This window comes from Pygocentrus nattereri, chromosome 16 (assembly GCF_015220715.1).
Source record: "Pygocentrus nattereri isolate fPygNat1 chromosome 16, fPygNat1.pri, whole genome shotgun sequence".
Taxonomy (NCBI): Eukaryota; Metazoa; Chordata; class Actinopteri; order Characiformes; family Serrasalmidae; genus Pygocentrus; species Pygocentrus nattereri.
The window spans coordinates 20408879-20436030 of NC_051226.1; the positions used below are offsets into that span (position 1 = coordinate 20408879).

Below are 27152 nucleotides of genomic sequence, written 5' to 3' on the forward strand. Positions count from 1 at the left end.
TAATCAGTCAGCAACAAAATTACACAGGTTCTTCCCCAGTATGGGTGACACAAATAGCTCTAATAGTTCTGTATTTTACTCTGTTTAATCATAAAAGGTTGTATTAGAGAAGAAAGTGTTTCACTCTGGCCCCCTCTGAGCTCTGCATACTGAAGAGAAATGAATAACAATAACATTTTAAAAAATAAAAGAGGTTTTGTGGAATAGTTTGATATATGTCATGTATTTATTAAATAACCTTTGGGAATGCACACACACACACACACACACACACACACACATATATATATATATATATATATATATATATATATAGTATACATGTATACTATATACATACATTTTTAAGCATTTTTTTCTGATTAATACTTTTTTATTTTTGAACAGTGTAGAATAAACAATACAAAATACAAATATAACAAAACAACATCCCTCTTTGTTTACACAAGTATGTACAAATAATACCCTTCCACTTCATTTTTTCCAAAAAAAATAATAATAATAAATTAAAACAAAATAAATAAATTCTGGTCTGGTTATGGACATTCACATGTCCATTCCACAAATTGTCTTCTGCAATGGACCCTGTGTTCTAATAATCAGAAAATATACAGATATATGCCATCTAAAAGCATCAATATCCATATTCTTCTCACATTAATAAAGAATGGAACAAATATATACATATAATAAATACATATACACGTATATATATACAGATGCATATATATCCACAAAGATATATTAATACCCTTACCTAAAATAGCTATTCATTCAGTCCATGCCTTCTTTTAAACATAACATATACACAAATACCCTGTGCGTCTCTCCACTGGTTAACTGCCTGAATCATTCAGGAAGGTTAAGTATTTACCCCATTTCTTCCCATAATCAATCAATCCACCAAACTGTTTATAAGACATCTTTTCAAAAGCAGTCACCCTAGCCATCTCCTCTTCCCACTCCCTGACTGGTGGGATTCCCCCATGCTTCCATCTCCTGAGCAGTATTTGCCGACCCACCATGATACTTGTTTGTATCCAACTTCTAGTGTTTTTATCTACCCCTGATAAAACTGATTCGTCTCCCAAAACAAATAACCCAGGACTAAATAAAATTTGGATGTCTAACACTTCAGAAAGTACATCATGTATCATGGTCCAAAAATCTTGTACTTTATCACAAGACCACAGACAGTGTAACAAATGACCTTTGATTTGACTTCAGAATTACATCTCCAACAAGTCGATGTGTCTTTTAACCCTAACCTAAACAATCTGGAGGGAGTCCAATAAAAACGGTGTATAATTTTATACTGAATAAGCCGTACCTTTGCATCTCTGGACATTACTTTAATATTTCCACATATCCTATCCCACTCTTCATCTCCCAATATTTGATTCAAATCCATTTCCCATATCTTTTTGAGAACTAGTAAAGAGTTTCTACCCAGGTTTTGAATCATCATCGAGTAATACACTGAAGTTTCATGACCTTTTCCATAGCTCTTTACTATAGTGTCTAGAAAGTCTGCAGATTGGGGGGCTATTGGATCAGATTTAAAAATCCTAAATAATAGATGACGTAGTTGTAGATATCTAAAGAACTGAGATCTTGAAATTCCAAATTGTTGCACCAGGTCTTCAAAGGATTTCAGAACACCGTTATGATAGAGATCACCCAGTATTTAAATTCCCTTTTCTATCCATTCTTTCCAGCAAAATGAGGATTTACCAATACATAGCTTAGGATTCAACCAAATACTCGAAGAAACATTTAAATATGGGTCCATTCCAAACATTCGTGAAACTTTAATCAATTACTGGGTGTGCTTTCCCTTCTTAGTTAAATTGGTAAAAATACTCTGCATGGGTAAAACTGGGGCCATGACAGACTGCTCAATACAAAACCATGGAGAGGCCCTTTCAGGAGGAAGTGACCAATGGAGCAAATGTCTAAGATTAAAAGCATAATAGTAAAACAATATATTGGGGAGTCCAAGTCCAGCCCACCTTTATCCTTTGGTCTTTGTAGCTTACTATGATGTAATCGCGGTCGTTTACCATTCCACATATATATCTGAAGATGTGATTACCTGATTTAATCGATTAGCTGAGATTTTAGAAATTATTTTAACATCAGTCTGAATTAATGAAATCGGGCGATAATTTTTACATTCACAGGGGTCTTTACCCTTTTTTGGAACCAAAGTTATCAATGCCTGCCTCATTGTTTTTGGTAACTGGCCCCTTTCTATGGCCTCTGTGTACAATTCTAACAAATATGGAGCCAATTCTGATGAAGTCTTGAAAAACTCAGCATTAAAACCATCAGGCCCTGGGGCCTTACCCGCTGGAAGATCCTTAATCACGTCTATAGTTTCCTCTACAGTTATATCAGAGTCAAGATATTCTTTCTGGTCCTCCAACAATTTAGGAAGCCCTAGAGGTTCTAGGAAGTAACACATTTCCTCTTCTGTGGCGGTAGATACAGAGCTATAAAGATCTATATAAAATTCTTTAAAGGTCTTATTAATCTCCACATTTGCTAATACAATATCCCTGGAAGAGGATCTGACTGCTGAGATAGCAGCAGGTATTTCTTTCTGTTTTATATATCTAGCAAGTAACTTCCCTGCCTTATCTCCCGACTCAAAATAAGTATGTCTTGCCCTAAATAAGTTAAACTCCACCTTTTGGGACAGAATAGCATTACATTGACATTTTAATTTAGTCAATTCACGAAACCCCTCATTAGAAATTTGTCGTTTCTGCTCTTCTTCCCCACGTTTAATTTTATCCTGTAAATCTAACAATTCTTTTCAAACTCTTTTATCCTCTTACTGAATGAGGTATATTGAATAATACACCCCCTGAGGACTGCCTTCAGGGCTTCCCATGCTACCCCTCTAGACGAGACTGAGGACCAGTTAGTTTCAAAATACTCTTTTAGCTCATCCCTCAACCATTCTACATTATGGGGTTCCTGTAGAATCGATGTGTTTAGTCTCCATCGACAGGACCACCGCCTTTCGTGCTGAGATAACAAATCCAGACTCACCATAGCATGGTCAGATATTATAATATTCCCTATTGAGCAACTTGCAATTTACCTTCTAGATCTACAAAAAAAGCTGGATTGTCATCGTTGGGGGTATAAATATTAGCTAAAATAATTTTTTGTCCCTGTATTTCAGCCAAGACAATAATAATTCTCCCTAGATCATCCTTAATTTGTTTAATACACTTAAATTGTAAATGTCTATTGACCAATATAATGACTCCTTTGCTTTTACTAGACCCCTGACTGCAAAACACATGACTAAACATGCTCGAGCAAAGTTTTTAGACTCTTCTAATGAAATATGCGTTTCTTGTAGAAACACCACATCATAGTTATAACCCCGAAAGCTATTCAAAACTTTCCTTCTCTTAATTGGATTCCCAGGCCATTAACATTCCAAGTGGAGAGACGCAATGAACTTCAAACAGGCGACATAGGTAAAGTATTACCAACCAATGACCAGACCCAAAATATCCGTTCAACAAATAGCACTGATAACAATTCCCAATGATCTCCCCACAAGCTACTCCCAAATGAAACTGTGCACCTAAACCCGAACTTTGCACAGTGAAATACCCCCCTGGTACTAATCCACGGAAACCCGACGGTCCATGAGGCATTTATGAGGTTCCGCCAAACCGTCCCGCCCACTCTGCTAAACATTCAACTTCCACAACCCAAGTACCTATTAATAAAATTATATATAGAATAAATAATTAATAAAAAAATGGCAACAGTTGCTAAGCATGAAAACGGGGATTCACAAATAAAAACCATACTGTCCATTACGGCTACGTGAAAATGAGCCTCCATCCCCGTCTTCTCCACCAGCACTTACTCCATAGCGTTGGCGAACGCCAGAGCCTTCTTAGGACAGTCAAAAGGACAGTCACCCTCTTTCGTTTCGATTTTCAGCTTGGCTGGATACAGCAGTCGGAATCTCACCTCCCGTTCAAATCCTCTGAATTTGTCCCGTTTCATCTGCGTGGCCTTGGAGTAGTCGGGGAGCAGCATAATGTTGTTGTTTTCCCAACACAGCTTGCCTTTATCCTTGGCCGCTCGTAGCACCTTCTCCGTGTCTGAGCACCGCAAACATCTCGCTAGCAAGTGTCTGGGTCTGTCTCCCGCTGTGGGCCGAGGACCCGAGACCCTGTGAGCCCGTTCAATTTCACATTTCTTCTCCATCTCAAGTAGTTGTAGAATCAACTCCTCCACGAGTTTCACCGCATCTGCTCCTTCCTTGCCTTCGGGAACTCCGATCAAGCGAAGGTTGTTGCGCCTCGAGCGGCTCTCCGTGTCCTCCAGTTTCTCCCAGAGCAGACTAACGTCAGTCTTCCTAGCCGGCGGCTCTGCCTCTGTCTTTCTCGGCCGATTCGAGGAATTCCACCCGTTTCTCGACCTCCTCGATCCGCGTAATCAGAGCAGAAAGTTTTGCTTCCACCGAGGAAGTGGAGCGACGTATTTCTTCCAGAGCCTCCAGGTCGCTAGAAATCTTGGTTAACGCTGCAAAAATGTTTCTGATATATTGCCTGAGGTGGTGCGAGTGTGGCGCCCCTTGCATTTCAGGTGCGTCTCCGCCATCTTGATCTGCGGCAGTTTCTTGGCCATGAGAAACGAGATGTCGTTTTATCTCCACAGGCCGCCGACTTCAGATTTCTCGACATCTTTAGGCCCTCGCTAATATTATCTGCCAAAACCGAACACAAAACTTAGAGGTTGTGAATAATAAAAGGATAAATTAGAGCAGAGCAGCGCGGAGCTCACTACTCAGTGAACTTCACCCGCATCGCACCACGTGACACTCACTTTTCAGGCAATTTTTAAGTTAAACATAGTAAATGAACATCTGACATTTTTAAAAGTCTTTAAAAAGTTACAAAAGGACATAAATGGAGATTTTATATGACTAAAAATGTAACTAATATAATGTACTAGCAAAAGAGTAATGCCACATTTTAAAAAGATTATAAGAAACTATGAGTACTTTTTTTCTGAAAACAGCAAAAATGTTTAAAATAAATGTATAAAGGTAATGTCATAATGGGCTGTCATCCACTCACATACTTTCCATGTTGCTTATACAGTCACTGGTTGTTGTTTACAGGCTATATATAATTTGTCGAACTCTGTGTGTTCATGATACATGCAGTCGTTCAGTGTTCTAGAAGGAATGACGATGAGAGTTGGAAAGAACTGAATTACATTTACTACTGCAGCATGCAGTAATGGATCTGTAATCTATAACACATACAATGGGACTGAAAGATTGCATTGCCATGAGACTCAGCAAACATTCCTCATCAAAGAAAGGAAAAAATTCAATGTATGCTTTAATATTTTAAGACTACAGAGAGGTATGAAAATCATTATATTGATAAAAAATAACTTTGTATATAAAAATGTGTGAAAACAGAGGTGTACAATGGTAATGGCTTCATCTTCTCTCATTGTATGCATTGCAGATTTGAAGTTCCATTACTGCATGCTGTTGCCAATAGCAACAATTATGTTTAATCATTTTTTATAAAATGATTAGCTCTTAAACTGCTTTCATCTATGTAACGTCCCATAGTTCAAACACTTCCTACAATGCTTTAATATTTTGCAAAGTAGTTGTGTATACATATTGTACATTATTTGAGATATTTGAGAGGGCTTCAGAAAGCAGGCTTCAGTTTGATGTGTATATGTGAAGTAAGTGCAGACTGGAACAGAATGGCATATAAGCAGAACAAAGTATACCTTGTTACTCATAATGTCCTCTTTCATAGAAATAGAAAAAAGGACTTATTTTGTGCAAAGCCAAACACTGAAAGGAAGTAATGTTTGCCATATGGCAACACTGTGCAGAAATGAGTTGGTCCTCTGACATGGTTAGCTCTCCTATCTGTGCTGATGTGTTTATGTTAATGGGCTTTAATGAGTGGAGTGCAGTTATGGTGTACCTATTGCATTAGCTTCCTGCAGTACTAATGTGCTAGCATGTCACCCAGGACCCAGGACTTAGGTGAGGAAATTAAGCCTATCATCATGCGGTGCACAGTTGGCCACACTCATAGCTGTCCTCACTTGATTTCCCTCTCCTCATTCTCTCTCGGTCTTCTTATTTTATACAGCAGATGGTGTGTGCTGTTCCTCTACTCTCTAAGCTTCACCACCACAGAAATGTTTTGGAGTCAAGAGCTGTAGTTATGACAGACACTGATTTATATGATCAGTAATTAAAGTCCTTTGGCATTCCAACTGTGACTGCTAAATATTCTTGTATAAATTTGCTTTTTTATTACCCATCATAGAAATCATAGTAATGTATTTGTGAATGAATAACTCCTTAAGCAATGATATTAGCCTCCGAAAAGTGCTATTGAGTTACATAACTCTTTGGCTCATTTATATACACTGATACAAAGTGGGACGCTGGCTACATAGATACTTCATAAAACATGCATAAGCATTAAATAACATTTAAAAAGCAATATTTGGGTGTTTATAAACAGCTTTTGGCAGTATTTGCAGTATGCAGTAATTGACATTGTACTGAAATAAGAGCCATTATACTAAAAATTATACATTTGTTCTTCTTATTACATTGTTGTAAGCACCATATATTAGTTCTGTGTACAATATGTCTGTTAAGGAGGGCTGTGTGGCAGCAGTAATGAACAGCTAACTCAGTTACTAAATCATTTTTCATGTCTGAATGCCTGTTCATGAAAATAATATAACACAATATTTATCACCACTTTTAATGCAATAAAACCACGTTGGCCTACCTTTGTACTTCAACTTAAGTCATAATATAGAGACGTCTACTTTTACTCAGGTAATATTTTATCTAGGGTATCTTTACTTTCAGTGAAGTACAGGATTTTTGATTTTAGCCCAACACCTGTCTATATGATAAAATATGTATGCAAATGTTCTTTGAGTTCCTGCATCTAAATCATTGAAATAACTGATATGTGATGTTTTTAACTAACTATTTTGCATTAAAATGCCAGTGCCTGCAAGTAGAGGGGTACTCAGTAAAAGGCCAAAAGCTTGTCTCAAAACTGTCATAAAACAATGCCTAAAACAATGCCTCAGGCATCAGACAGTGAATTCACAATTATTTCATGTAATAACTTTGGGTGATGTAGTTTTTAGAGGCATTAAACTCTTGAAATCTCTTGTTCTTTTCACCACCACTGCGACTCTGACTCTACACTGTGTGCACAATTATTAGGCAAGTGAGTATTTTGACCATATTATAATTTTTAGGCATATTTTCTAACTCCAAGCTGGATAAACTTGAATGCTTAATGGATTTAAGCATAGCAGGTGATGTGTATCTGTGTAATGAGGGAGGGTGTGGCCTAAGGAGGTCAACACCCTATATCAAGGTGTGCATAATTATTAGGCAGCTTTTTTCTTTAGGCAAAAGGAGCCAAAAAAGAGATTGAACTGACTCTGAAAAGTAAAAAATTACCAAAAGTCTCTCAGAGACAAACTCTTGAAATTGCTAAGATATTGGGGCGTGATCACAGAACCATCAAACATTTTGTTGCAAATAGTCAACAGGGTCGCAAGAAACGTGCTGAGAAAAAAAGACGCAAAATTACTGCCAAGGATTTGAGAAGAATCCAGCGTGAAGCTACCAGGAACCCATTATCTTCCAGTTCTGTCATATTCCAGAACTGCAACCTACCTGGAGTATCAAGAAGCACAAGATGTTCAGCGCTCAGAGACGTGGCCAAGGTAAGGAAGGCTGAAACCCAACCACCACTGAACAAGACACATAAGCTGAAGCGTCTAGACTGGTCCAAGAGGAATCTGAAGACAGATTTTTCAAAGGTTTTATGGACTGATTAAATGAGAGTGACTCTTGATGGACCAGATGGATGGGCCTGTGGCTGGATCAGTAACGGGACAGAGCTCCACGTCGAGTCAGACGCCAGCAAGGTGGAGGTGGGGTACTGGTACGTGCTGGTATTATTAAAGTTGAGCTGGTTGGACCTTTTCGGGTTGAAGATGGGCTCAAAATCAACTCCCAAGCCTACTGCCAGTTTTTAGAAGACACTTTCTTTAAGCAGTGGTCCAGGAAGAATCTGCATCTTTCAAAAAGATGATTTTTATTCAGGACAATGCTCCATCACATGCACCCAATTACTCCTCTGCATGGCTAGCCAGTAAAGGCTTTAAAGATGAAAAACTTATGACATGCCCCCCTTCCTCACCTGACCTAAGCCCAATTGAGAACTTGTGGGCAATTCTTAAACGGGAGAGTTGCAGTGATGGAAAACAGTACACCTCTCTGAACAGTGTCTGCAGGCTGTGGTTGCTGCTGCACAAAAAGTTGATCGTCAACAGATCAAGAAACTGACTCCATGAATGGAAGGCTTATCACTGTTATTGAAAAGAAGGGTGGCTGTATTGGTCACTGATTTTATTTTTTTTTTCTCAGAAATGTTCATTGGAAAGCTTTGAGTTGTTTGTTTATAATTCTCACTTGAACAGATGAAAATAAAAAAAAAGTGAGATGGGAAAATGTTTTTCATTTAGCTGCGTAATAATTCTGCACCATTATAGTTGCCCAATAAATGTGCACATATAGATATTCTCCTAAGAAAGCCAAAACTTCACTTTATTTTTCTTAAACATTCATGTTTGAGGTTTATTAATATTTTGGATTAACTCTAGCTGGTCATTAATAAAAATAATCCTCAAAAATAAGACTTGCCTAATAATTGTGCACACAATCTATAAGCTTCTCTAGAATGGAGCAGTTCTCATCACTCTAAATGACTTTTTTTACATCGTAACTAATTCATTATGCAGACATTTTTTTTAAAGGGGGGCATTTGCCCTTGAAAAAAACATGTCATATAGACAGGCTCTAGGCTGCTCTTGCTACAAGTTATACATGACTGTAATGATCAGAAAGCTAGCAAGACAGCACTGTATAAGGTAACCTACAACACATAGCATGAGAACCAATTATAGCTTTGATAGGTAACTCAACATCACATAGCCTACTTTATAATGTAGCTCAGAGAGCAGCACTGCTGAAAGGACACGGCTTGATGGAGAATTTGTTGTGTATGGTTCTATTTAGAAATGTTTGAAAATGGTTTTATATATAATTTCTCTGTAGATTTCTTTATAAATATGAAAGCATATCTCCTGAAATGAATGGAAGCTGTAATAAAAGCAGAGAGTGGACATGCTAAAAAATGCCAAAAAAAAAATAAAAAATTTATTGAGCCTTGTTATATTTTCTGCTAAATATATGAATGGTGGTCCCTGACTTTTGTACAGTACAGTACAGTAAGTATGCATAATTTAAAATGCATGACATGGAGAGCAGCACTTATGTAGCTGGACAATGACATGGATTTTGTTGCAGTAACCGCGTAGAGGTTAAAGTGCAGATCATCACCTTTAATTCAGGGTTATTTACATGTATATTAGGCAATATAACCACACAAAAAAGGACACTTATTATCTTTTATCTGTAGTTTTTTCCATTGCAGCAGGCCATGAGCAATAGGAAAAATAAACATAATCTTAGATCAAGGTGTCACATTCAGTACATGTCAAAACAACAAAAACTGTCTACCTCAGATTTTTCAAATGCAATGTGCTGAGGTACTGAATTAGAGTAGGAAATATGTCAGTGCTTGATTATTTACAGGCCACCATCATCTAATGTTGTCTACAGTAAAAGGGAAAGCTTGAGTCCTTTGATGATTATCAGAAATGAACAAATAAACATCTACATGTTTTTCTTTCATAGTTTGGAGAAAATAACAGGGAAAAGTAATTCAACCACACAGATATTCATGAAACATGGTATGATATGATGATATAATGTAATGTATAAAAGTATAAAAAGCTCCAAAGAGCTCAGATAAGATTTAATATCCTCTGTCTATGTTAAAGAACGGCAGTTAGAATCTAGCATCTAAAAAGTATATTTAGGTCAATCTAAAAAGTATATTTAACCATCCCATAGTGCACAATAATATTTCATATTTCATTGCCATACAGCATTTACACACAATAATGTCACTTTAGTTAAAGGTTCAACATTCTTTGGTAGAAAATTTGCATAATGTTGACTTATTCTGGTAAATCTTTGGTCTTCTTGCAGTCCGTTTTGAGGTCAATGAGATCTGTAGTCACACACATTTTCCTGCCTCATTTAAGGTTCTCTCTCTCTCTCTCTCTCTCTCTCTCTCTCTCTCTCTCTCTCTCTCTCTCTCTCTCTGAACCCCCTCCCCTTTTACTAATGACTGTTCTGTGTCTGTCCTTTATAGGAAGATCCTGGAGGTAAAGATCATTGATGATGAGGAGTATGAGAAGAACAAGACTTTCACCATCCATCTGGGGGAACCCGTACTGCTGGAGATTGGACAGAAGCACGGTCAGGAAACATTTTCTTTTGGGCAAGATTATCTTCCCTTAAAACATCAGCTTTAGTCTTTAAAAACATGCAAAACTTGGGTCAGTAGAAATGAGTGGCTTCTATAAATCTATGGCTGTTCTTTAGCTCTCTGTGGCTGTGTAGTCTGAATTGTTAGAATACGTTGCCACATCTTATAGGAGAAAATGACCTTTATGTTGCCCCTACAAAGTTTTATTAATGTATAATGTATAAACTTATACACAGAGGAAAACTAGAACAGCAGAGAGTTTTCATAGCATAAAAAAGGAAATCTTTACCCCTACTTGAGGTAAGAATACCTTGTTTCTGGAATCTTGTATCAATTTGTCATCTTTGCTTTACAGAATGTATCATTTAAGTGTGAATATATGTCTAGTTTTTGCATTTTTCAGAAATTTGTGCTATTAATCAAAGTAACACTTAAAAATCAATTTTACTGTGAAATTGAAGCCTTAATCGATTCAGGTTTTAATGCTTACACTTCACTGGTCAAAAGACAAATGACAGTAAAGTGCAAAAACACGAAATGTCAATTTTGTTAATTAAATAGCAATGCTTGAAATATTCATCTTCTGTTCCCTCTCTAAACCAAATGTATTTCTCTCTCAACACCCCCACACACACCCTCCCAATAACCATATATTTTTAGACACTTTCAACAAAACAACAACAAAATAACAACAATAATAGTAATAATACTAATAAAAGCTTCTTTTGTATACACTCTCAGAAAAAAAGGTACAACACTGTCGCTGGGGCAGTACCTCTCTTGTCACTGTAGTGGTACCCTCAGGGGTACATCACAGTACCTTTAGTCAGGGAACACAACTGTAGCAGAGCCCATTGAAATTATATTTTCTAAACTGGACTGACTCCACACACCCCGTCTCACCTCCAGGCTTTTTATTTTATTGTTCTGATTTAAAACATTTGGTTATGAAAATTGGACCTTAAACCACTGTTGTACCTTTGAGGGTTCACTTCCATTGTTTGTACTGTGATGAATGAATCATGTATGTAATCACATTTATTTCTAACAGTGTACTGTGATAGATATTTACTGTCAGGATAGTGGAAAATATTATATAACTGATATAAGGTAACTGATATAAGCCTTTAGTTAATATCAGGAGTGAGGGAGACTCATCGTATGCCAGACGGGAAATAGGACAAATGGAAAGAATTCTAATCTCAATTATGTTACATTATGTACTAGGTTGTTCATAAGTGAATCACGAACAGTTGGATAGTTGAATATTTTTGAGTGCATGAATAGCTGGAGGATGAGTCCCATCAGGACAGACAGTAATTGGTCTCAGTGCATGCGGCCATGTTGGAGCAGTGTCTCCGGGCCATTCTGCACATTAATTATACACTTACTGCTCTAATTTAATGTTCTTCACCATGCTATTCAATTTGCCAAAGCTATTGTAGGATCCTATTAAAAATGTTCTTATTGCCATTTAAATCTAAGTTTCTTTTTCCTAGATTCTCCTCTCTCTCTTTCATTGCTTGCTATAGCGTGCAAAAAGAAGCAGAGAGAAATATTTTTAATGTGCCTATATTTATCTGGGCTATTGCATCAGAGTAATTATGGGGTGATGATTATGAACACTGAAAGAACTTGACAGTTGAGACTGTACATTATTCAGCAGATTATGAGGCAGTGTTCACTTTACAGAGTTAAAGTGTTAATTTGTTGGCCTAAATATAATTAGATTACATTTTTTCAGAGGTGTGAGAACACATAATTTGAATTCTTTATGATCAGATTCGAGCGATTTTGATATTTGGTCCTTGATTGGGTGCATATCTGATATGATCAGGTACATATCTCCAACTGGTACATATCTGAAGCAGATGCAAATCTGAGTTTTTGAAATTATTTTAGTTATTTTATTTTACATTTGCAGTGTTGCCTCATATGTCTGTATTTTTACCTTTGAAATGTGTATTTCTTATAGATTTACTCTCTGTATGACTTTCTGTAAGAGATTAATTGCAGCCGTACAGATATTGATTAAAGAGCTGGAATGATGAGGGGTGTAATAAGACAATACATATTGTCCATATTGCTGTTGTCTGAAGAAAACTTTGTATCTCTAAAATGGCAACTTTACCGGAGAAGGAAAAAACTACATTACTTTCAATGTAAGTCAATGGAAATGTATTTTTTTCCAAATCATTTTGGGTCATTTCCTTTAGTCTGTAACGCGAAGCGATGAGGCGGACGCATGTGCTGAGATAAGCGAGTTTTATTTTGGGCAAATCGAGGGTCGTAGTCAGAACAGTTCAGGTTCAAATGTTCAAATGGCCAATACATAGCGATCGATGGGCAGACACAACTCCAAGAACATACAACAGAGGAGACAGCACGTCAAACAAGCATACATACAAATAATCAGTACATCTGACATCAAACAAGCATACAAACAAAGACCAACACAGACCAGGGCAAACACTGGGCTTATATAACACAGGGATGACGAGGGACAGGTGGGAAACAGGTAGAAACAATCAGGGGTGGACTCACGAAACAATGGGCCAGGACTGAAAACCAAAACAAAGAAGCAAGATCAAAAATTAAACAAAAAGCACATAGAGGGGTGGGAGGCGCCAACAGTGACACAGTCCATTCTATACATCTAATATTGTATTTTAATGGAAGATCACATATCGTAACATATCTTGTTGTATTGTGTCTAGCTTGTTACCAAATAGGCTAGCAAATGTTAAGGCCTTTACACACTGAACGTGATTATTTAGATGACAATAAATTATGTAAATGTATAACTGATGATATCTTGCACACCAAATGTGGCATTATTGACATCATTGAAAGTTTTAGTTTTTTGAAAACTTTCACCAGTGACAAGAGCTCATTGACCAATCACAGTCATCTCGGGTGTCGGCATAGCGCTACCTGAAAAGATGGATTGGCTGTGCACGTACAACTTCCACAAATACTAAAACAATCAGAATCCCCAAAAAAAGAAGCTCAAACTGGGCTAGAATCATTCCTGTTATGTGTGAAAACACTCAACGTTTCAGCTTCTGAATGAAGCGATGATGTTCTTTATGCTACTTTCACTTTTCCGAAATGGACAGTAGTGCCCTGTCTCCATTTTTCCTTTCTGTGAGGAGCAAAAATTTTATTTGCATTCAGCCTATTTGTTTTGTGCTGCATCTCCAAAATCAGCTCCAACTCCGGCTGTGAGTGAAAGTATGCATTATAACTCTTGAACGAGGTGGAGAAACTCTTCATTCTCCTTACACCTCTCCAAAGTGGAAAACATACTGCACGATGTCATAGTTTGCCCATTTCATGATAAGCAGATCATACTTTTTTGATGGATATTCTGCCAGTTTTTTTCTGGCTTGAGAAACTTTTTTCATACAAAGTTTTGATACAAACAATGTAGCATTTTGTGCCTTTTTTCGCCTTTAGATCAGACACTATAAAACAGAGCTTTTGTTTCACATATTGTACTTTTAGAATTATAACTCAAAATGTAAATGGAATTAAGTGCTTTGTAAAACACCACTCATTGTTCTACTTTGGAAGCAACATAGCTAATCAACCAGTTTGGCCACATTAGGCTTGAAAATTAAATAGTTAATTGCAGTATTTTATGTGGCAGTTAACCATCAGTGAAAATTTAATGACTGTGACATGGCCAGTGTCATAGGCTGTATTATTTTTTAGCCACCTAAAATAGGTATTGTTATAGGTCACAAAGTAGTTGAGTTGGGCCTTACTAGTACATGTTGCAATAAAGTTTAAGTTCTAGGTCAAGCCTAAAGGTAAGTCTGTGTTTCCCTACAGGTGATTCCAATGATAATAAGCCAGCAGTGGGGGTCGAGGAGGAAGAGGTGGCTAAGATGGGTTGCCCGAGTCTTGGAGAACACACAAAGCTGGAAGTGGTGATCGAGGAGTCGTACGAGTTCAAGGTGTGTTCTGCAAGTCAGACTAGTTGTTTTGTCAGTCTGCAGGACATTACAGTATTTATGACCCTGGATTTCACCCAATCTCTCACACATCTAGACCTCTGGGGTCACTGTTTTATTACTGTGTCTTGATTCCCTCCCACTCGTCCCCATGGTGACAGACTCCATACAGCAGGTCAGCCAGGTGGAGCGGCTCAGGGGATTTAGGAGAGATGTGAGACAGACATGTCATGACTCTCCATGGCTTCCTCTACAAGATTACACAGACTGTGCCCTCTCAGAGAAAACACAAACCAGAAGCAGCAGACAGGATGACACTGGACAGAATGAAATTTGGAGGGGGGATGGTTTTTCCGGCTGCCGTGCTGCCTCACTGTTCTCAAATCAGTTTAGCAGAGACCTCTTCTATTCCCAGGCTGTCTGGAGGGTTAGATTAGTCATTTACACACCTCAATGTCACATTGGAGATGAGTGAGTTGCTTCATTTTTTACTGTGTGTGTATGTGTGTGTGTGTGTGTGTGTGTGTGTGTGTGTGTGTGTGTGCGTGCGTGTGTATGTTTGTGTATGCAGAACACGGTGGATAAGCTGATAAAGAAGACTAACCTTGCATTGGTGGTGGGCAGCAGTAGCTGGAGAGAGCAGTTTGTCAGTGCTGTCACTGTCAGCGCAGGTCAGTTCCTCTAACATACACACACACACACACACACACACACACAGCTCATTTCTATCCATCAATGTTTAATTGCAGCCTAGCTCATTTATATTCTAATGAAATACCTGCTTCATTATCTGATTAATGTCTGATGGCTTGTCTACATTGTCATCAGCCCCCATTTGTTCCCTGTGAGATGCCTTACAGCAGCTCAACCCAAAGCCTACATCTCATATCATTGAAACTGTTTAATGAAGGTTGAAAAGTACACAGGCACAAGCATTTTCCCCCTACACCCCATCCATTTATTGTGCCCAGAATCTGGTTAATTATTAAATTACATTTCTATTCAAATAAACACATTTATTTCATATTTCAAATTAAATAAGACTAGGGAACTTATGGATCTTTGAAATCTCAGTACCAGTCTTGGAGTTAAATTCAGTGGAATATCACTATCACTTGTCTGTCAGCACGTCACACATGAATGACCACCCAGAGAGTCTAAGATGTACTAAGGGGTAAGATGTAATCAGTGCTTGAAATATAAACAGTGTCATCCAGAGTGCTTTGGTGGAAAATACTTTATTGTAAAGAATGTCACCAACTCACATTTCTTTACAATGGTGGTGATAGGAATCAGGGTTTGTCAGCAATGCAAATGTAGCCTTTTTTTACTCTTGAAAGTTTGCAGTACATCTACATGTGTCTTCTTAGTTTTTATGTAATGCTGATGATGGTAACATAGTGGTAAATCTGAAAGAATAAGCTTTCTCTGGAGACTACTTTGCCATACAATGCACCTGCATGCACATCTTTGTCATAAATAGGTTTTAAAAGATATGTTTCAATCCTAAGTCAAAACTATTTTAAAACAATGTCTCAGGCATCAGGCAGTGATATAACCATAACCATTTCAGGTAATAACTTACTGTGAGGGAGCTTTTAGAATCATTAAACATATCAGATGTCTGGTTCCTGTCACCACCACTGTGAATATTTAATAATGCAGGAATTAAAATCAGTGGAATTCTCCTTTAAAACTAGTCTGCTCATTTTCTAGGATATAAAATAAGTATTAAAGAGAATTAATTTGAGGTATGCAAGAGAAATGCAAATTAATTTATTCATTAAAACTTCTTAGCAAACATCATGAGTTCACACCTTGCTAATTGAACCTTTGTGGTTGTGATTTGCAACAGCTACAGCAGACATCCATCTAGAATGAGGGCTGATTCCACAGCAGTGGCTATATGAATCCAGATGACATTCAAGGCTGTAAAAAATTTCACTTTGAATTTGTCATTCCTTCATGTACGGAGTCCTCAATAGTCTCAATGCTCAAACATTAGGATTGCTAAAAACAGTTGCTAATGTTAGCCTAGTTTGTTAAGCTTCAGGGATTGTTGATGGATCTAAGTAAAAGCAACATGGCATTAGGCCAGCCATAATGTTTTATTTTGCACCATAGCCTTTTCTGGGTATCAGGTTAGAAAAGTCTTAAAAAGCTTAAGCAGGCTTAACAACAGTGCACTCATGAAAATGTTACAGTTATTGATTTTGTCTGAAAATGCCGGGCTCATGGTAGACCACTACAAACACTCAAAAAGCTATGTAAGATGAATCAGACACATTGCATTCAAGACAATATCAATGAATGTTAAACTGCTCTTCAAGGACATGGTTATGGCTCTTTGTAAAAATTTGATGTGGACCACTTCTGTAAGCATTACATAACCTCCATGGCTGCCTCCCCCAGGTGATGACGATGAAGAGGAAAGTGGAGAAGAGCGCCTGCCCTCCTGCTTTGATTACATCATGCACTTCTTGACTGTCTTCTGGAAGGTTCTGTTTGCTTTCGTGCCACCTACGGAGTACTGGAATGGCTGGGCTTGCTTCTTCGTGTCCATCTCACTCATTGGGGTGCTGACCGCCGTCACTGGAGACTTGGCCTCCCACTTTGGCTGCACCATTGGCCTGAAGGACTCAGTGACGGCTGTGGTGTTTGTGGCCCTTGGCACCTCAGTGCCTGGTGAGTGTGCAGTCAGGTCAAACCAAGCAATAGGCCACAACTTTATACACATCATGTTTGTGTTTTCCCTTATCCCAAATGCTATTAACAGCCAAGACTTGTTTGGTATCCAAATGTTGCCTCTTTAGTTTATCACTAGGCCTACATAGGCCTACATAGCAGTAGCACCCATTTCAAAGTCTGTCTGTTAGATAAGTGAAAAACCAATATAAAGTGTTTTAGTGAGGTGTTGAGCCTCCACAAACTGTCAGAAACTGCTTTAATCCACCTTGGCATAGTTTCTACAGTGTCACAGGACTTTTACTCTAGGGGTCAAGCATTCAGTCCTGTACCGTTTGTTCTCTTGGTGTATGCGACATAGGGAAGGATGACTCATCTAACTCACTTTTTCGTGTCTCTGTAGTCTAGTGCTCTGTAGTCTAGAACTCTCAAATAGAGGCGCAACAATTAACCAACATAGTCAACTTGATTAACAAGTCTCAAGAACAAAAAAAGTGGGAGCATTTCATGTTAGACCGTAGCTGACATGGGAGCAGATCCTCTATGTCGGAGCATTCAAAGAAAAAACATGTTGGCTCACTGGATGAAAAAGATTAATCTCTATACGTTAGCTGTACTAGCTCGCTAGTTAGATAATCCATCCATCCATCCATCCATCCATCCATCCATCCATCCATCGTCATCCGCTTATCCGAGTCCGGGTCATGAGGGCAGCAGCCTAAGCAAAGAGGCCCAGGTCTCCCTCTCCCCCGCCACCTCCTCCAGCTCTTCCGGAGGGATACCGAGGCGTTCCCAAGACAGTCGAGAGATATAATCCCTCCAACGTGTCCTGGGTCTTCCCCGGGGTCTCCTCGGGGAAGATGTCTGGAACACCTCCCTAGGGAGGCATCCAGAGGCCATCCTTACCAGACGCCCGAACCACGTCAACTGGCTTCTCTCAACATGGAGGAGCAGCGGCTCTACTCCAAGCTTCTCCCGAATCGCAGAGCTTCTCACCTTATCTCTAAGGGAGAGCCCGGCAACCCTGCGGAGAAAGCTCATTTCGGCCGCTTGTATCCGTGATCTCGTTCTTTCGGTCACTACCCAAAGCTCATGACCATAGGTGAGAGTTGGAATGTAGATTGACCAGTAAATTGACAGCTTCGCCTTCTGGCTCAGCTCTCTCTTCACCATGACGGACCAGTATTGGGTCAGCATTACTGCAGATGCCGCACCAATCCGCCTGCCAACCTCTCGCTCTATCCTTCCTTCACTCGTGAACAAAATCTCAAGATATTTAAACTCCTTGGGGCAAGAATTCACTTCCGACCTCGACAGAGCATTCCAACCTTTTTACCAACTGAGGACCATGGTCTCAGATTTAGAGGTGCTGATTTTCATCCCAGCCACTTCACACTTGGCTGCAAACTAGTCCAGAGAGATCTGGAGGTCCCGGCCTGATGACGCCAACAGGACCACATTATCCACAAAAAGCAGACATGAAATCCTGAGGCCACCATACTGGACACCCTCTGACACTTGGCTGTTCTGAGAAATTCTGTCCATAAAAGTTATGAACATAATTGGTGACAACGGACAGCCCTGGTAGAGTCCAGCCCTAACTGGAAACCAATCTGACTTACTGCTCCAAGCTCCTGCTCCATTTGTACAGGGACTCCTGGAGCACTCCCCACAGGATCCCCCGAGGGACGCTGTCTAATGCCTTCTCCAAATCCACAAAACACATGTGGACTGGTTGGGCGAACTCCCACGCACCCTCCAGGACCCTGGTGAGGATAAAAAGCTGGTCCAGTGATCCATGACCAGAGCGAAACCCGCATTGTTTAGTTAAGAGCGGTTAGATAATGTTAGCTAATGTTAATGTTAAAAGCTGTCCTACTTCATGTTTTGAGCTGTAACATCTTCTGTTTTAAAATGTTGGAACAGAGTAGCAAGTAACTATTATTCACAGTGACCCTATTCACTTTCCAGATAGCATTTAAAGCTTTAAACATTGCATCGTTGTCTTAACATTGAGGCCACTTGTGCATTCAAATCTGTCGAACATAGCAGAACGTTTACCACCACTCACAAACAGTTTCTGGAGGTAGTTCTCTGCAAACATACAGCAGCTGGAGAAAATTGTTACCATGGACAAAGATTTAAGTGTTCATAGATGACAAGCTTGCCACAAACGTTCACAACTGCTTGCAAAATTTGAATGCAACTCACATTTATCGCAGGAGATGGTGTTGCTCATAGACATACACACATTGTGTTTAGCCAGGCATGTCAACGGTGACACCATTTTGGGGCAGTCAACATCTCTGCCGGACTGCGTTCAGTACCATTACAGAGCAGCAGCTTAAGAAAGACTGTCCAAAATTAAACTACATTAAGAATATTACACTCAGAAAGTGGGATAGGGTAATAGAACAGAGAGAATGTATGAATGTATGCTAGTTGAACATTGCATGTACACTTTCAACCACAATTTTCAGCTCTATTTACTCATGTCTTTCTCATAGTTCTAAATGCAGATGTCACTTTAGTCACTGTTTTCCTAAAACACTAGCCAGCTGAGCAGACTTTGTGAAACCATCTTTCAAAGTTACTTAGGTCTTTTTCTTTTGCCATATTGATCCAAATCAAGGTAATTTTCTACAACCCCAATTCCAATGAAGTTGGGACGTTGTGTAAAACATAAATAAAAACAGAATGCAATGATTTGCTAATCTTTTTCAACCTATATTCAGCTCAATACACTACAAAGTCAAGATATTTAATGTTCAAACGGATAAACTTTATTGTTTTTTGCAAATATTCACTCAGTTTGAATTTGATGCCTGCAACACGTTCCAAAGAAGTTGGGACAGGGGCATGTTTACCACTGTGTTACATCACCTTTCCTTTTAACAATCCTCAATAAGCATTTGGGAACTGAGAAGACTAATTGTTGAAGCTTTGTAGGTGGAATTATTTCCTATTCTTGCTTGATGTGCAACTTCAGTTGCTCAACAGTCCGGGGTCTCCGTTGTCATATTTTGCGCTTCATAATGCGTCACACATTTTCAATGGGAGACAGGTCTGGACTGCAGGCAGGCCAGTCTAGTACCCACACTCTTTTACTACGAAGCCACGCTGTTGTAACATGTGCAGAATGTGGCTTGGCATTGTCTTGCTGAAATAAACAGGGACGTCCCTGAAAAAGACATTGCTTGGATGGCAGCATATGTTGCTCCAAAACCTGTATGTACCTTTCAGCATTAATGGCGCCTTCACAGATGTGCAAGTTACCCATGCCATGGGCACTAACACACCCCCTCACCATCAGAGATGCTGGCTTTTGAACTTTGCACTGATAACAATCCAGTTGTCATGTCCATGATTTCCAAAAACAATTTGAAATGTGGATTCATCAGACCACAGGACACTTTTCCACTTTGCCTCAGTCCATCTCAGATGAGCTTGGGCCCAGAGAAGCCAGCAGCGTTTCTGGGTGTTGTTGATGTATGGCTTTCGCTTTGCATGGCTTTAGTGCAAGTTTTAACTTGCACTTGTAGAAGGAGCGACAAACTGTGTTCACTGACAATGGTTCTCTGAAGTGTTCCTGAGCCCATGTGGTAATATCTGTTACGTAATGATGTCGGTTTTTAATACAGTGCCGCCTGAGGGATCGAAGGTCACGGGCATTCAATGTTGGTTTTCTGCCTTGCCTCTTACTTGCAGAGATTTTTCCAGATTCTCTGAATCTTTTGATAATATTATGGAATGTAGATGATGAAATCCCTAAATCTTTTGAGAATTTGAGACGTTGAGAAATGTTGGACTATTTGCTCACCTCGACCCATCCTTGCTTGTGAACGACTGAGCCTTTCAGGGATGCTCCCTTTATACACAATCATGACACTAACCTGTTTGCAATTAACCTGTTCACCTGTGGAATGTTCCAAACAGGTGTTTTTTGAGCATTCCTCAACTTTCTCAGTCTTTTGTTGCCCCTGTCCCAACTTCTTTGGAATGCGTTGCACGCATCAAATTCAAAATGAGTGAATATTTGCAAAAAACAATAAAAGTTATCTGTTTGAACATTAAATATCTTGTCATTGTAGTGTATTCAATTGAATATAGGTTGAAAAGGATTTGCAAATCATCATATTGTGTATTTATTTATGTTTTACACAACGTCCCAACTTCATTGGAATCGGGGTTGTAAATGCAGTAGAGTAGCATGTTCATTGTTTGATTGTATCATGCAGTAGACCTATCTAGAAGCATCTGCAGTCATTATGTTTCAGGTATTTCATTTACCATGTCATCTGTCTGCATGTATCAGTATAGTCTCAGACACTACAGAAGAAAATCTGTTTGAGATTACAACTTGATGCAGTTTGAGGCAGGAGTGTGCTGACTTAGGCCCCCAGTTTACACAAAGCTAACTAGTAGCAATAAGCTTCCACTACTAGTTAGCTGTATTATCCTCACAGCAGTGCAAAAGTAAAGAAGCATCAGATGCTAAACATATCTTGGCTGATTCACTGCATTTGAGTAAATTGCATTTTTTTTGTCCAAACTGTCACTTTAAAGCCTTTAGATGAGTTTTGGCTCTTTCACTTCTCTCTCTTTCCTTCTCTCCTTGGGTACTTTTCCTCAGACACGTTTGCCAGCAAAGTTGCTGCCATCCAGGACCAGTATGCAGACGCTTCCATTGGCAATGTGACAGGCAGCAACGCAGTCAACGTCTTCCTAGGCATTGGAGTTGCGTGGACCATCGCTGCTGTCTACTGGCACAGTAAGGGTCAGCACTTTACAGTGCCGCCTGGCTCACTGGCCTTCTCCGTCACTCTGTTCACCATCCTGGCACTGATGTGTGTGCTCATGTTGCTCTACCGCCGTCGGCCCTCAGTCTCCGGAGGAGAGCTCGGGGGGCCGCGGACCGCCAAGCTGCTGACCGCCCTGCTCTTCCTCTCCCTCTGGCTCATCTACATCCTGCTGGCCTCGATGGAGGCCTACTGCAACTTGCCTGGCATCTGAGAGCGAGAGAGAGACACTGAGACACAGAGAGAGCTATAGAGATTTCCTTCCTGCGCAACCACCTAATTATTCTCCCTCTCTCTGCTGTTGTTACAAAACTGTATCTATAAGGTGTCGAAATTGAGTGTTTACATTTGTTATTGAAGATAATTAAGTGTTGTTGGAATGGGACCCGTTCCTTATCGCTAATGCTAATGAGGTGCTAGTAGAGGGGATGGAAACTCTTGCTGTTTTGGAGGAGACTTGCTCTGAAACTGAAAGGAACACACAGACACTGCTCACTACATGGTTTATGCTTGGGGTGTGCCTGCACCTGTTGATTCAGAAATGACCACACGACAAAAGAGCCATTCAAGAAAGCATATCATTTGCAACAGGACTATTCTTTTTTTCCAGGCTTTCTCACTCCTCATCTCAATATTTTCAACTTTTTGCATCTTCTGTTCCCTATCAGTAGACTACTGAAGCACACTCTAAAGGTTCCTTTGCCCTTGAGGCCAGAATATCACCATTCCATCTCTTCTCCTGCAGTTCCCCACGGACCATGTCTACAGGCACAAAACAGGGCACAGCCTGGCCCTTATGCTTCCTCCTATTCTACTGAGTCCTCCTTATTTCTACTCTCTTCCACTGTCAAGTGCTTGTCTTGTGCAATTTTTGGGTAAAATAAGCTCTTACATGTGGGATTTATTATTCTTATTATTTTTAATTAATGAAATGTTAAGTAAGAAACAAAATGACAGAATGTGAAAAAGAACTCTTCTGTGTTTGCTCAAAAGAGTTGCCACAAAAAAAGAGATGCACAACTTGCATGGCAGAAGAGTTAGTGTTAGAAGTCAAATCAAGACCAAAAGAAATGGTGAAAAGTTAAAATGATAAAGGTATTCGTGTATATTCATAAGGTGATCAGTGATATTTATTATCCTTACTTATATATTGTGTGTTCAGGAATATTGTGGACTGTCTGTGTGTGAGAGAATGTACTGGACAAGGAATGTGGTACTAAGGATAAAACAGTGTTGATATAGTGTGTCAGTGTGGGGTGGGCCATCCTGTCATTGTTCTTGTAAGTAGGACTGTCCTTATGTGAATAGTATGACTGTGAATGGAAGCCATGCATGGTGATCAGTATGTTTACCATTGCCGCAGACACTCACATACACACAGACACAGAAACACAAGTTCAGAGTCACTCATAGAGCCCTGATTGCCCAAGTTCCAAGAGCTTCCCAGGAAACCACCACGAATGTGTAGTCAATACTGATGAAGGGTGTTAGTCTAAGAAAGACAATGACGCGCTACTGTGGTGTAGTTACTGTATGCAGTTTTGGCGATACTGTCTGAAAAGCACTCATGTTTTCCTGCTTCCATAGCAATAGCATCGCAACTTTGACTCTTTTAAATGCCTTTCAATTGCATTTGATTTTGTTGCAAATACACATATGGTTCACTTTTTTACTGCTGAATTAGACTTGACTTTTTATATTTGAAATGTGGGGCCCTAATATTCACCCCATTAATCCAGCCCTGTTAATGATTAACCAAGCACTGATTCCTCCAGATATCATCACCGCTGCTTCATTTGGGCTCATGTGCATGCTTAATGCTGACTTATTTTTTGCACTCTTTAATCAGTTACTTCCATCTGTTCCTAAATTTAATGAGACCTGGTCTGGTTCCATTCACACAGGAGTTAATCTGGCTGTTAGATCAGGTTCGGTTGCTTGTTTTCTCTCTGTCTCACTCTCTCCACATTATTGTATCTGTGTGACAGATAAAGCCCCACTGAATAGTTCTCAGATATGATATAATTGTTTAAATGTTTATTACGTCCCATTTTCCTCCAGTACCTATCAGCCATCTGCCAAGGCTGGGCTTGGACATATGCTTCAGGAGGTGTTCGGGACGCTCCAGGCAGAAAGTTTTGCTGATCCTTGCAGTCAGTGGTCTCGCTAGGCTAGTGCTTGCAAACTTTTTAAGGCACCCTTACCTAAAGCCATTTTGAGCTTGCCATTGCTTTGAAGAGGGTTTTTCTAGTGCACTTTTTTCAAAAAAAAGCTAGAGGCCATTCTTGACAGCTTTCTGCTACCTGCTTGTCTCAGGAACCCACAGCAAGAAAGAGAGAGAGAGGCAGGGTGTAAGTGCCTGTCTATTTAAAGCCTGGAAAAATCTCATTTTTTGTCAAATCTAAATCTGACTTGTGGACTCACCTATGATCTGTGACATCCCCTAAAATGCTCGGCTTCTGCTGCGCTCAGCTAAGGCTTGTAATTTGGAATTTCCCACCTTCAGCTAGGAAAAATCAAGGAAAAGGTCCCTCATTAGTAACTTGCAAAATCTATAACACAGACCATTGGTGCACAATTCATGACAAATACATAATGACCATTAAAGTTAGCTGGCTAGCTTGTTGCTAACAATACTCACTTTCATGAGGGTGTCTGTGTTTTTGCCGCTTTGTAGGTTGAACATATGGAGGTCGAAAATAAAGCAATTCTGACTTTCCACCTCCAGGCCAAGGTGAATGCAGCATTCATCTCGCTAATGCTGCAAGCTGACAAGTGTATGATAAGTGCTGAGAGAGGACTTGTTTGCTTAATTGCTGTTTCTTTTATATGGTCACATTCCTTTCACTATCAGTAGAGGGTAGTTTCACAAGCAAAGTCTGCATCCCAAGCAAATTCCTTGGAATTTCTCAAAAAGTCTGTGTGATCCATTTTTCAGACTAGATGAATGGACTGTGGACTTCTTCTGTAAAAGGCATGTTAAGTCTACAAGTCCTGGGAAGGCCAGAGATTTAGATAGAGCACTAATGGAAGCCACTAAAACCTCTGGTTTGGAAACCTTTTTCTGAGAAGATGGAAAACTTTGATTCACGTTTTTAACGTCACATGGGTTTACGCATTCACATGATGCCAGCCAGACCGACTTTTTACATGATACCAGGCAAAAAAATAGAAAAGAAAGTGCGCAGAGCGAGTATTTTTAGTGCTTCTTGTTGCTAGGCGACATCTCAAAGAGTCATTGTCTTTCTGTCACTGCGTTGTCTGGTGTCAGTGCACTGGGGTGGGCGTGTAGCCGGCGTAGGGGGGCCACGGGCTTCTAATCTCCTTTTTAGGTCATTTCACTCTCTCTCTCTCTCCCCCTGATTCATGGCACAGGGGGTTAACAAATTTTAAGCACAAGTCCAGTCCAAAGCAGCTTTTAATGAAGTCTGATGGATTTTTCTGAGTTTTAAATGTGGTGCAGTGTGAGTGGAGAATGCAGCTAGTTGGACTGCAGCAGAGTCAGTCCCACATGTACCATATAAGTGTGTTGACGCAGCTTTGCAGCGTTCTTAGCTCATAATGGTGTTCATTAGTACATAAACAGCAAAGACTGATTCTAGATCAGCACTTCCTCTGAGACTGGTAAACCCCTCTGGTGTTTTCGGACTGAGGTGGTGATGGATTTCTGACAAGAAAAGCTGGCTTGGTTCAAAGCTAACTGGAGGATTCTTTCAGCACAGCCGTTTCTTCTCACTTATCCCTCCAGAGTAAATGATAGGCTTCAGCATGGGCTGATGATACAGTTGGGAGTCTTCTGAATGTAATATTAGAATATGTCCTTCAGGGGGTGAAGATGAGTTTCTTTCATCTAAGTGCAGATAATAGCACTTAGATGAAAGGATTTTGTGTATATGCAGTCACTGGTCGTTTTAAGTATGGGGTGAGTAAATACATGACATGCCTTGCCTTTATGGCAAGCTCTTAAAGGAATACTCTGATTTTTTTTAACCTAATCTATAACTGTAGCTTCTGTAGGATACAGTGGATTATCGCAAACAGTCACTTCCAGAAAATCCATGGGCTAAATCTCAATTGTAACAGAAGCCAGGTGGGCAGCTGCTCCAGTTTCAAGTGACCCTGGCTTTTGCAAGGAGTAGCAGCTCCAGGGTTGCCATTTTGAATAGACATGACAAATTTGCAGGTGGGCCAAACCTTGAATTTCATACTAGCTGCAAGTAGTAACAACAAAGTAATTACTACAAAGTCATTTTAACATAGTGTAGTGTCTGCATAGAAGAAAACACAGAAAACATTGTGCATGCAGGCAGCTGCTAGGGGATTTCTCTCGATTATTCTGATATTGTTTCAGATTTGGTCAGCAACATTAGCTGTTTGTAGTTGTTGTGTTTATTTAATGTCATATGGTCCATTTGGTTAGTTTTTGAATAAGTCATGTTCATGTCATCACTGTCAATGACATATGTATCTCCATTTGTTTTACTTTTTTGATATCAGTACTGTATCTCCTTGTATCTCCATTTTTCAGTTTTTGACATAATTTGAAAATAGCTGTTGTCATTTACATTGTGTGTAAATTTTATGATGAATGGACCAAAACAGTGGCCAAAAATTACTTGGACAAAAAGTCACATTCCATTGACCTACATTAAAACTTGAATATGTTTTTTCCTTCTCCTGTAAAGTTACTGTTTTGGAGATACAATGTTTTCTTCTGACAGCTGCAATTATTTATATTGGTATATATACACACACACACACACACACACACACACATATATATATATATATATATATATATATATATATATATATATATATATATATATAACAACTATATCCCTCCAGTCCAGTCATGGTTGAGTTGGACAGTTTTTTATACTGTGATGAGATTTGTTTTTCCAAGGTCAAAAAGTTTAGGAAATATGCTTGGTCATTCATTAATTTTTGATTGATCAATATCAAAAATGAAATTTTTATGAAGTTCATTTTTATCTGTGTTTTTTATTGCATTCAAGCAGTCATTTTGGGTGGGCCAGTGGTAAAAGTGGAAACCACAATACATTGGGATCCAGTCAAAGTGCCCATACAGGGTACAGGGAAATCAAAGTTATTGTCCATGGTAAACGACCAGACTCTTCAGATGCAGCAGATTCACTTTAAAGGTGCAGTGTGTAAGATTTAGGGGGCTCTATTAGCAGAAATGGAATACAGTATACAAAACCATGTTT

At 39.4% G+C, this 27152-nt stretch overlaps 1 protein-coding gene across 2 annotated transcripts in view; it reads left to right on the forward strand.

The window, feature by feature from the left end:
- The window catches only part of slc8a4a (solute carrier family 8 member 4a), a 115813-nt gene extending 89293 nt beyond the window's left edge, over positions 1-26520 (forward strand). For both annotated transcript variants that reach the window (XM_017698782.2, XM_017698780.2), the window contains 5 exons: positions 10362-10468; positions 14316-14440; positions 15009-15108; positions 16850-17122; positions 21756-26520. In XM_017698782.2, the coding sequence (XP_017554271.1) occupies positions 10362-10468; positions 14316-14440; positions 15009-15108; positions 16850-17122; positions 21756-22135 (985 nt within the window). In that variant the 3' untranslated portion in view covers positions 22136-26520. The remainder of the gene's footprint in view (positions 1-10361; positions 10469-14315; positions 14441-15008; positions 15109-16849; positions 17123-21755) is intronic.
- The last annotated feature ends 632 nt before the right edge of the window (positions 26521-27152 follow it).